The 11,947-nt window shown below is 39.2% G+C and overlaps 1 protein-coding gene across 1 annotated transcript in view; it reads right to left on the reverse strand.

Moving 5' to 3' along the window:
* SHROOM3 (shroom family member 3) overlaps positions 1-11,545 on the reverse strand; it is a 249,965-nt gene extending 238,420 nt beyond the window's left edge. The window contains exon 1 of the mRNA XM_029234656.1: positions 11,007-11,545. Within this exon, the coding sequence (XP_029090489.1) occupies positions 11,007-11,009 (3 nt within the window). The 5' untranslated portion in view covers positions 11,010-11,545. The remainder of the gene's footprint in view (positions 1-11,006) is intronic.
* Positions 11,546-11,947: the final 402 nt, after the last annotated feature.

Consider the following 11,947-nt stretch of genomic DNA (forward strand, 5'->3'; position numbering starts at 1 on the left):
AACCCGCGTCCCCTGCATCGGCAGGCGGACTCCCAACCACTGCGCCGCCAGGGAAGCCCCCAAACCACTTTTTAATAACATATTTTTCTGGTGATAAAAGTAATTCAAGTTAATAGTCCTAAAACTTCAGAAAAATAAGGAAACTATAAAGAAAGTTAAAATCATCATTCTCCTATTCATCAGGGATAACATTATTAACAATTTGGTATATTTTCTGCCAGCCTTTTTCTATGCATAAGTATTTTTAATGGCACATTTAAATTGATTTCAACATTTTTGTACTATAAAGTAATACTGATGTGGTCTTTATGTGTAAACTTTTTTCTGGATATTAGAATTTTTATGATAGATTTCTAAAAGGGGAATTATAAGGTTAAAGATTATAATCTTTACTGAGGCTTTTGTTATTGGCATACTGATTTTCAGAGCACATGTACCATTTTACAGACACATCAATAGTACATAAAGTACCCATTTTGACCCTTCCTCATCAACAATGGACATGTTCAGATTTTCTCAGCTTTGCTGAGAGTAACCTGAATTTTGGCAATAGTCAAGGATTTGGAAGATAAGAACAACATGTGTCCCATCATCCTTCTCTCTCTGAGAATTCCAGACATAGGGTAACATAATGATTAGATAAGAACAAGTTCACTTTGGGATATATTAAACTTTATGTGGAAAAAAATTAGGTGAGTGTCCAAAAATTCTCAATGGAGTATTTAAAGAGCCTAAGAAGTACCTGCTAGTTATCCTTACTAACCCATCTACATAGAAATAACATTTTAAATGCTTTAAATCAGGATTTGAAAACTCAAACACTCTCAGGAGTCAAGCAGGTAGACAAATTAGTAAAACAGATCAGAGAAATAAAATGGACTGCAGTTTGCAGTAAACGTATACTGTATATAGCAGAGGAAAGACAAATTCATACCTTAAAAAATAATCTATATACACTTGCACTGAGCAATCTGAAAGTCAGTTTTAAGAAATAATTCCATTTATAATGGCATCAAAAAAGAAATGCTTAGGAATAAATTTAACAAAAGAAGTATAAAACATATACTCTAAAAACTACAAAACATTGTCGAAAGAAATTAAAGACTTAAATGGAAGGTTAACCTATGTTCATGGATTGGAAGACAATATATTTAAGATGACAATATTTCCCAAATTGATCTATAGGTTCAATGCAATCCCTAACAAAATCCCATTTTGATTCCTGGCAGAAACTGACGAGCTGAAGCTAAAATTCATATATAAACTCAAGGAATCCAGAAGATTCAAAATAATCTTGAAAAAGAACAAAATTGGAGAACTAACACTTTCTGACTAAAATTTACCATATGGTCTTTAAGACAGTATAGTACTAGCATAAGGACAGACATAACTTGAATGAAATAGAATTGAGAGTCCAGAGATAAACCCTCACATTTATGGTCAATTGATTTTTGACAAGGGCACCAAGATAATTAAATGAGGAAAGAATAATCATTTCAACAACTAGTCCTGGGACAACTGGATGTCCACGGGTGAAAGAAGAAGTTGAACCCTTACCTCATACCATATTCAAACATTAACTCAAAACATCACAGATCTAAATGTAAGAGCTAAACCTGTAAAGCCTTTAGAAGAAAATATAGGTGTAGATCTTCATGATCCTGAATTAGATCCTGAATGGTTTCTTGGATATAATAGCAAAAGCACAAGTAATAAAAGAAAAAAATGATAAATTGGACATTATCAAAATTTAAGACAGTTGTGTTTCAAATGACACCATCAAGAAAGTGCAAAGACAGCCCTCAGAATGGGAGAACATTTTTATAAGTCATATATCTGATAAGGGACTTGTATCTAGAATATATATATATATATCAATATATGTATATATATATACATATATATAAAATTCTTAGAACTCAATAATAAAAAGACAACCCAATGTTTTAAATGGGCAAAGGATTTATATATACATCTCTCTGAAGAAGATATACAAATCGCAAATAAGTACAAGAAAAGATATATCACATCATTAACCATCAGGGAAATGCAAACCAAAACCACAACGAAATATCATTTCATATCCACTAGGATTGCTGTGATCAAAAGAAAGATAATAACAAGTGTTGGTGAGAATGTGGAGAAACTGGAGCCCTCATACCCTGCTGGTGAGAATGTGAAAATTGTACTGTTTAAAAAACAATTTTGGTAACCTAACATAAGGTCAAGTTTTGCATTGCTACTCATACCTGGTGACATGAGCCTATCTGGGGGCACATTTGGATTTATCTTCATGACATTATTCAAATCTTCCACATCCTTCTTAGTTTTCCTCTGTTGGATCAGTTATGGACTGACAGAGGTGATTAAAATCTTCTCTTTTTGTTCTTCATCACTATTGTTGCATAAAGTTATTTTTAAAACTCTATTATCACTGTAAATTTTAACCTTTTTCACTATAAATTTCATTTAAATGTATATGTATATATATTATATTCATTAAAAATGTATCTCCTTGACTCATTTAAGACTCAAGTTCAGTCTTGTCCAACATTAATAATGTGAATCTAGATTTCTTTTGCTAGTATTAATCCTTTCTGTGCCTTTGTTCATCCTTTTAGTTATGGTGGGGAAAGCAAAATATACAAATATATAATTAAATTATTTTTACATAAATGTGATCATAAATGGGAAAGAGTGGGAAAGATGGGGAGGATGGGGGAATACTATAAGAAAGCTAAATTTTCATCTTCCATAATAGAAAGTCAATAGATAGTACCTACATCTGAAAAAAACTCAAGAAAAAGCCGTATATGCATGTTATTAAAAATATGGTTATAAATATAAAAAGAAATAGTTAAGAGTTGAGTGGTTGCCTCAGGGAATCAAGAATGAGGTAGAGTGGGGTTGGGGGAGGAGAGGGTACTAGTATCTGTAGCCAAGTTGTTTTAGGATACTGTACTCTACTACCTTTCCCTGCCCTCTGGGTTCACTGTCAAGATTTTTGATAATATTCACAGATGATATTTATTGAGAACGTACTATCTGCTGGGCTAAGTATTATTTGTATATAAAGTGGGAGTAAAGCCAAGCCCTGGGAAAGGGCTGTAGCATTGGGTCCTAGAGTCAAAACAGAAGTGGACACCTTAAAAGATCCAGAAAAAGCATTTGATGAAATTCAACACTGATTCATACTTTCAAACAAAATCTTAGGAAACTAGGAATGGAAGGGAACTTCCTTAAACCTCCTTTAATATGCTCAATAACCTTAATAAGGTGAGCAGTATTAGTATTGCCATTTATCAGCTAAGGAATCTTAAGTTCACAGGGCTTGTAAGTGGCAACGCACTGCCTGGCTCCATGACTTGAGGTCTTTCTACCATCAGGTTCACCTTAGATTAACAGGACACAGATACGTAAGTACACCTCGGAATGAAAAGAAAACTATTATACTCATATATTCCCTCATGTCCACAAGAGGGCACTAGGGCTTATTTAAATTCAACTCCAGTGTTAAGAGAATAAAGTGGTGTTTTATGGATGCTATTTCAATGATTTTCAACAGGAAAAGAGTGGTGAGGAACAGTACTCTTCTAGGGGGAATGGATCAGACTTGGGATATGAGGGAATATTGTGTATAAAGTTTGAAAAAAAAACAGTATTAAATTTTATACTTGAAAAATTGCTTAGTGTTTCTATAATACAAAGGTGTGAAGTTTTTCTTTCATGTTATCAAAAGGAGTTTAAAAAATTGAGAAGTCTGGCTCTATCTCATTCAAACCCATTTGAAACTATACAAAATATTTTACAGAGCATCAAGATCTCTCTCACTCATCTCCTCCTTTCTGTGTCTACTGCCACTTCCCTTGTATAAGTCCTTGTTTGTCTAGTTTCTATTCGCCAAGTTTTGTGAATGTGAGGGTAGAGCCAAGCCCAGAGAAAGGACTTTAGTATTGGGTTCTAGAGCTGAGTCAAAACAGAGGTGGATATCTTAAGAGATGCAGAAAAAGCATTTGATAAAGGTCAGCACCCGCTTGGTTTTAAACAAAATTTTAGGAAACTAGGAATAGAAAGATACTTCCTTAAACTAATAAAGGATATCTACAAAAAGCCTTCTATAAATATCATACTTTATTGAATTTATAAGATCACTAGATAAAGTCAATATACAAAAATTAATTATATGCATATAAATTAGCAACAGAGAATACATTTTTAAAAATAATACTACTTATTATAGCAAATCAAACACCTAGGAATAAATATAATTAAATATGTATAAGACCTCTACACTGATTACTACAAAATATTATTGGACAAAATTAAACACCTAAATAAATGGAGAGATATACCATGTTCATGGATTGAGAGACTCAATAATGCTAAGACATTAATTTTCCAAGAATAAATCTATAGGTTCATCACCATATTAATCAAAGTTGAAGCATATTTTTTCATGAAAATTGACAAGCTGATTTTAAAATACATGTGAATATGCAAAGGACCAAAGCAGCTGAAGCAATCCTAAAGAAGAACAAAGCCAGAAGACTTCCACTTCCAGATGTCAAGACTCAATATAAAGCTATAATAATCAAGATTGTGCAATATTGGCACAAGGAAACTGACCAATGGAGTAGAATACTATGGAGTCCAAAAATAAAACCACACATGTACAGTCAATTTATAAAAAGGGTGACATTGCAGTGAACTAAGGAAAAAGGTTCTGGGTGTACTGGATAGCCATATGAGAAGTAAAGTATCAGGTTTCTAATCTTACATCACAAAGACCAATTCCAGATAAATTGCAGATCCCAATGTAAAAGATAAAACCATAAAATATCTAGAAGAAAGCATAGAAAAACACCCTTATGATACCGGAGTAGCAAACATAAATTTAAAAACTGGTAAGCATAAACAATAAAAATTTATAAATTAGAGTATATTAAAATTAAGGCTATCTAGTCATTAAAAGACATTATTAAGAGAATGAAAAGTCAAGCCTCAGAGTGAAAGAAGATATTTGCAGTACATATCTTTGACAAAGGATTTGTACCCAAAACATATTAAAAATTTTTCACAAATCAATAAGAGACAGGCAACCCAATTTAGAAAGGGGGAAAGGCCTGGACATTTCACTACAGAAAATATCCAAATGGCAAAACAAAAAACCATGAAAAAGTATCTAACTTCTGTGGTTCAGAGAAATGCAAATTAAAACTACAATGAGATACCACTATATATCCACCAGAATGGCTAAAATGAAAAGGGCAGAAAATACCAAGAGTTGGCAAGAGTGTAGAACAGCTGGAATTCTCATACGCTGTTAGTGGGAATATAAATTGGTAAAACCACTTTGAAAAACTACTTGGCTGTATCTATTAAAGATAAACATATGATTATCCTATGACCCCCAAATTCTACTCTTCACTAAGATAGGGACAGAGTTAAAGGAACCGACAAGGGATGGTGAAACACCCTGGGGTCAACAATAGCTGTCCAGGGACAAGAAGAGGGGATGCTTTTGGAAAGTGCAGGAGAAAACAGCCAACAGGAGCTGTAGTCTTCAGTTGAGGAATGCAGCCCCAGCAAACCTGAGGCTTGCTCTGAAATTTCACTTCCATTATGGCACCTAGAACCCAGAGAGCAAAGGGACTGGTTGATAGAGTCCGCACAGCTCAGCCTCCTGGGGTGCAGAGCAGAGAGAATGGCAGAACATGGACCTGGAGGAAAAAAAAGAGAAAGTACTGTCTAATGTCAAAACTGAAGCACGGACTCTGGAGTCAGATGACCTGGGTCCGAATTTGGCTCTGCTATACACCAGCCGTGAGGCCTTCAGACAATACACTTAGCCTCTCTATGCCTCCGGTTCCTCATCTTTAAAATGGAGATGATAATAATAGTCTACCTCATAGAGTTGTATAATAAGCAAAAGAGTGAGTACATGAGAAGTATTTAGTATGTGACAAGTGTTCCATAAGTGGTAACTACTATTATTATGTTAAGCATTTCCTTTACATATGCTATGCTCATTTAAGCAAAGAAGTTTACTAAATCTAAATACATTCTGTATTGTGCCTATGCTAAAGAAGCTCCTTTCAAACAGGAATGTTCCCCAATCTCTTTTCCAGAACTTTCCAAGAAGGCTTTCAAATGTGACTTTCTCCATGAAGACTTCCCTGAGCCCCTCATGCAGAAGGAGCTTCTTCTCTGCCTCCAGAGACTGGGGTCCACTCCCCTCTAGTGACTACCACAGTCCTCACCAAAATACAGCCCAGGGTGCACATGGCTATTCTCATTTCCTTAAAAGCAGGAAACATATCTCCTCCTTATTTGTTTTTGAGCTAACTATAGTGCCTAACACCGTACTTTATATACAACTGTGTGTTACCCTGAGTTATACTGAAATTTTAGTGTATTGAATATGGCTGGAAACAAGTTCACCACTGGTTGACATTTTAAAATCGTGTAGTTACACTGAGTACTTGTTGAGATGGTTTTTTTGTATCATCACTGGCAGCAAGAGGGAGCTGATCATAATTACTATTTCCTGAGCATCTACTCTGTGCCAGGGCTTAACATATTATGTCATGTAATTCTCACAACCAGCCCACGAAGTAGGGATAGGTGAGGGAAGTAAGTCTCAAAGAGATAACGTAATGTGCCCAAGGCTACAGTAGCTAGTAAGTGGCAGAGCTCTGATTCCTGCCCAGACCTCCACAAAGATTATGCTATTTCTATGATGCCACATTGCTTCCCACACTTCCCACAATTAGTACAGACTGATGTCAGGTGTGAACAGGCACTTCTGGGCTTTACTTACTTTGTTCATTTGTACAGTGAGGGTGGCTTGGGTGCTTTCTTAGATTGCTTCCAGTTCAAAAAAATGTATGATTTTAAAGAAGTAGCTTTGTCTGTTCATACCATGTGCCAGTGCTGATTACTGCTGGGGACATTTCTTCCTTCATAATTTCGGTTAGAAAACACAGGTGTTCTCAGGTTCCATCACACAAATGCAAGAGGCAGGTTTGGTGAAACTGCCTTCAATGGGACTCAAATTTCCCTTCTTCAGTTTCATGGGTTACAGTGAAGTCAACAAGAGTGCAATTTGTGTTTGCATAAGACCAGAACACAAAAGAAAAGATCCAGGCATTATTGAGCATTCCCATACCGAAAGGGCGAAGTTCAGTTTTGTTAGTTACTCTCATTATTCAGCACGTATGCCTCTTATCCTCTGGTAATATCCCAGTGCCAAGTCTCTCTAATGTTCCCACTGCTTCTGGGAGATAAGCAGAAACCTAATTACTATTTGGTTAGGCTAGAATATATTTGATTATTCAGGAGGTGGAATTAAGGTAACAATAATCCAACTATGCAATTTCTGAACTCTAAGTTTGTAATTCACAGAGAAAGAAAAAGTTCACCAGTCCTCCTTGCATGCTGCCTAGACAAGGAAGATTTTTACTTCATCCTTTTCCTCTCTACTATATATCTATCTCTCCATCAATCCATCCATCTATCCATTTCTACATCTTTCTTTCTTTCTTTCTTTTTTCTTTCTCTTCCTTCCTTCCTTTCTTTCTTTCCTTCTTTCTTTCTTTCTTTCTTTCTTTCTTTCATCTTCCTTGAGCTATCTATCCATTTGAGCCTTAGTCCAGCTCAAAAAAAATGTAGGCATAGAGATGGAAATTGCAATTAGGACAAAGCAGTCACCCCTATCTGTGTGACCTCCCTAGGAACCAAAAGTACAAACTCAGTCTACAAACATGAAGTAAAAACCTGCCCAAAGAAGCAGCCTATCTCTGATCATATAACATTAGATTGTTCTATCTCACAACCCAGGAAAATACACATCTGCATGACTAGAGTCAAGAGAACAAGCTAGAATTCACAACAGAGGAAAGGACTGAAGACTGCAAATCATGCCACTTTGTTCGAAATCCCTCAGTGGTTCTCCATCTCACTCAGAGGAAAAGCCCAAGTCCTCAAGTTGGCCAAGGCTCCCAGCATGATCCGGCTGCTCACTACTTGCTCTGCTCCAGCCACTTGGGGCCTCTTTCCTTATCTTCTGGTATGTCTGGTGTGTCCTGCTGTGGGACACTGGGACTAGCAGTACCCTCTGCCTTGAACATTCTTTCCTCAAACAACCCCATGGTCCACTACCTTATCTCCTTGTCTTTCTATTTTGTTGGTTCCTTACTATGATCTTTATCATTACCTCTTTTCTACTTACTTTGAGATAATAAATTATTATTTAATCCACTAAACATGGGACTTCTTTGTAACTTAGCAATAGCTTACCAAAACACAAAGGAAAAACAGTTTTTCTACAAATAAGCTACTTTAAGGAGTTCCAGGAGAAGTTAGCCCAGACATAGTGCTGGGGTTAAGAGTTGTTAAGGTGTTTGGTTGATACGCTGTGAAATCAGAAATCATACAATGTTAAAATGAGTAAAAACGTACTTTGCTCAGAAAGCTGAGATGACTTGTCCAAGATCACAGAGTATGTAGGAACAGATCTAGAAATAGAATTGGAGCTTTTCGAACTGTCAGCTCATCATACACTTATTTATTTGCTCTACAAATATTTATTGAGCGCATTCTTTACGTAAGGTGCTGTGTCAGGAGCTAGGGATACAGAGATGGTCCTTGTCCTTAGAGAGGTTACATTCCATCAGGTGACACAGACCGTCAGCAGTGAATTACTTAATTTTTTTGTTTGTTTAATTACAACTGTGATAAGAGTCATATGGGGAATAGGGCGCTTTGAGTGTATATTATGGGGGAGACGGTTCTGAAATAGACTGGGGAGAACAGAAAGAGACAGTTAAGCTACACCCAAAGGACAAGTGAAAATTAACTGAATGGAGAAAGGAATGAGAACATTCCAGGCAGAACTAGAGGCATGAATCCTTTCCACTGCATCAACTGCTTCTCATATATCATGATGTTCCTTATTCTTGAATGCCTGGGTCAGCAAGATAATTAGGAGATAAGAATAGCAAGTGAAAATACAAAGAAAAAAAGGGAAAAATCAAATGAGTGGCATTTTCCTAACCGAGAGATTTAACAGGAAGGCCAGCTAGTCCAAGGGGATGTGGGACACCGTGAAAACTGAAAGTTGGGAATTATTTAAGCTGTTAACAAATGGTTTGGGTTATACACCACCAAGAAAGAAGGTCTCACTGGGAATTCCTGTACCTCCAATAACTTGTCTGTGCCCAATGCCTCATTAGGGACGCCTACTACACAAAGGCTCAGGTACAGGAAGTGATGGCATCTCTGGGGCGTGGGGCAGGTAAGAACTGCATGTTCAGTGTGGATTTCTGGGGTCACTACCACACCTCAGTGCTGACAACATCCCTGAGAATGGCTCCAACTCCCTGACACTGCATTGCTTTGATCTCTTTACCAGAAACCTCCCATCTACTTCATTCAGACACCTGTGCCCATGGCGGATCTAGACCTGTCATTACACAGAAATGCTCTAACCCTTAAATCTTAAATTCGTGCTTTCTAAACTCTGAACACACCCTCCTAGCCTCCTAATCTTGCCACGTGTTCTCTGGTTGGTGCTCATCACACATATTTTTCCATCTTAACCATATCTTTGGTCCATTGACACCTCCATTTTCTCTCAAACTATTTGTTCCTTCCAACCTTCAAGTCCTTTCTTATCATGCCTGGACCATTATCTTCTCATGGCCTCCCTTTGTCAGCACTACAGCCATGTGCCATCTGCTTCTGGTTTTGTATCTAGGCTGCTGAGTGCTGAAGCTAATGATACCACAATATAGATGTTCCCATTCCCCACGTGAGGCACACACCCGCCATCAACGTTCACCAATCTCCTCAACCACCTTGTCTACTGTGTCTCTCATGTCACAGAAAATAAGAGCCCACAACGCCAGAACCACATCAACTTCCCGCCCCTCTCCCATCAGATGGGGTTTCCTAGACACAGAGCCAGAGGTGAATTCATGTGCAAGTGATTTACTGAGACACGTTTTGGGGAGACACCTGTACGGGAGTGAGGGAGGCAGGACGGCGCAGAAGTTAAGACGTGGTTCCAGCTGAAGTCTGTTCTCAGGCTGGTCCCACAGGATCTCTGGAGCAAGAATAAAACCACAGAGTTGTCCACTTTGAGGCAAGGAAGCCAGATTTTTGTATTCTCTCATCAATCGGCCATTGGCTATGATGCATCCCTGGGGAAGGGTACACAACACCTGGGCATTTTCTGATTCTTTCAGCAGAGGGCAGTTTACCCTGGGAGAGTGCAGCGGGGAGCCTGCCAGCCAGTGATCTCCCAGCAGCTCAGGGCCGGGGACACCAGTCCAGTCAAGGGGATCTGGGCATGGCACGCACAGAGGCTCTTACAGCATCCAAGCCCACAACCTTACCTACCTCTATCATCTTCCTCTCGTTGCTGAGCCCCTCAATGTTCCCCCACCCCTGGACACAGGCCTCACTGTCAGTGTGAACTATCACCACAGCGCTCATTACATGGGTAAACTCTAGTTCGACTGTCAGCTTACTTTATTTGATAAGCTCCCAGACAGTGGGGACCATTCATTCTTCTCGGGATCTCTGGTGCCTAGTACACAGAAGAAAGCTGGCCTGAACAGAGGTTTTGGGCTCTTTAGCGGTTCTAGGGGTGGGGAATTTCAATCACGTAGGTAAAAGTTTAAAGGGAAGGGCCTTCCACCCTTCAAATCAGATTGCACAGAGGACAAACCTAAGCAGCCCTTTCAGAAGTGGCCTTGACCCATGACCTCCGTTTGCCAAATTCCACAGCTGGCATGTTGGGCCCCAAAGGCTACAACACTGAGGACCACTGAGAGCACCACACAGAGAGCACCCCAAAGAGCCCCTCCCGCTACCATCCTCAGGATAAATAACTAAAAAGCCAGGATTTGTGGCTGCTCTCCATTTGCCAGTATTTGGTGGGGGGCGGGGGCGGTGAGGACATCCCCTTATCGTTAGATTCCCACCCCAGCCATGTCTTGTACCATGTGTGTGACGGTCTCAGCATCTCTTTTTCCTGTTCATCCTTCTGCTGCTTTCACTATCAGGGCCCTGAAATGCTCACCACCTGGGAGCAGGCTCCACCGTTTCTCCAGCTCGGCAGTCCTCTCGCTTCACAGGAAAGCACAGTTACCCGACCCAGAGGTGTTAAGTGATCTTGTTTGACAAACAGGAACAAACCAGCAGCGCACAGCGTCGATTCTGCCTCCGCAGTGCTACAGGCAGCGAGCCACACACCGGGGTCAAAACCGAAGTGCAATCCTGTCCCTCTGCGTGCTGCAAAGAATCTTGCCTTTTGCTCCCTTAGAGACGTGTGATGTGGGTAAAGAGTGCACAGACACCTGAAGGATGAGTACAAAGAAAATCTGAAAAGGCCCAGAAATGTAGAAATGGGTGTGAGAAATTTGGCGTTCATTTTTCTACTGAGAAAGAGCTGGTCCACAGGGGAGGAAAAATCAATCTGGGGCACACACCAGCAGAAATTAATTTAATTAGGGAGGGGGCAGTGAGCATGGAGAACGAGAAAAATAAACCAAGGCCCACCCACTCATTTCAAAATTCAGAACAAGGACCATGAAAAGGATGATATAACTACAGCCTATAATAAAAAGTCAATAGTTTCCTTTTCATGAAAACCAATTAAGGGTGAAAAAGGGAAAGGGGGTTGAAGAGATGTTCAAGGTCAAGCGAGGAACCAGGAAGGGGAGGACTCCCTGTCCCCCAGTTCCTGACACATACCTCAGTCTTTCACTCCCCTCAGCTTTGGCTGAACGCACGCAGCCCCCCGCAGGACAGCAGATCTATCAAACCTACAGAATCCTCCTGGAGTCTTCCTTTATCCTCTCTTGAGTAACTTAGGCTGATGTCATTACCATCAGTGACTTCTTATAGAATTTGGGTTGCCGGATTTAGTAAATCCAGATAT

This window comes from Monodon monoceros, unplaced genomic scaffold, assembly GCF_005190385.1.
Source record: "Monodon monoceros isolate NGI ecotype Baffin Bay Population unplaced genomic scaffold, NGI_Narwhal_1 Super_Scaffold_20, whole genome shotgun sequence".
Lineage (NCBI taxonomy): Eukaryota > Metazoa > Chordata > Mammalia > Artiodactyla > Monodontidae > Monodon > Monodon monoceros.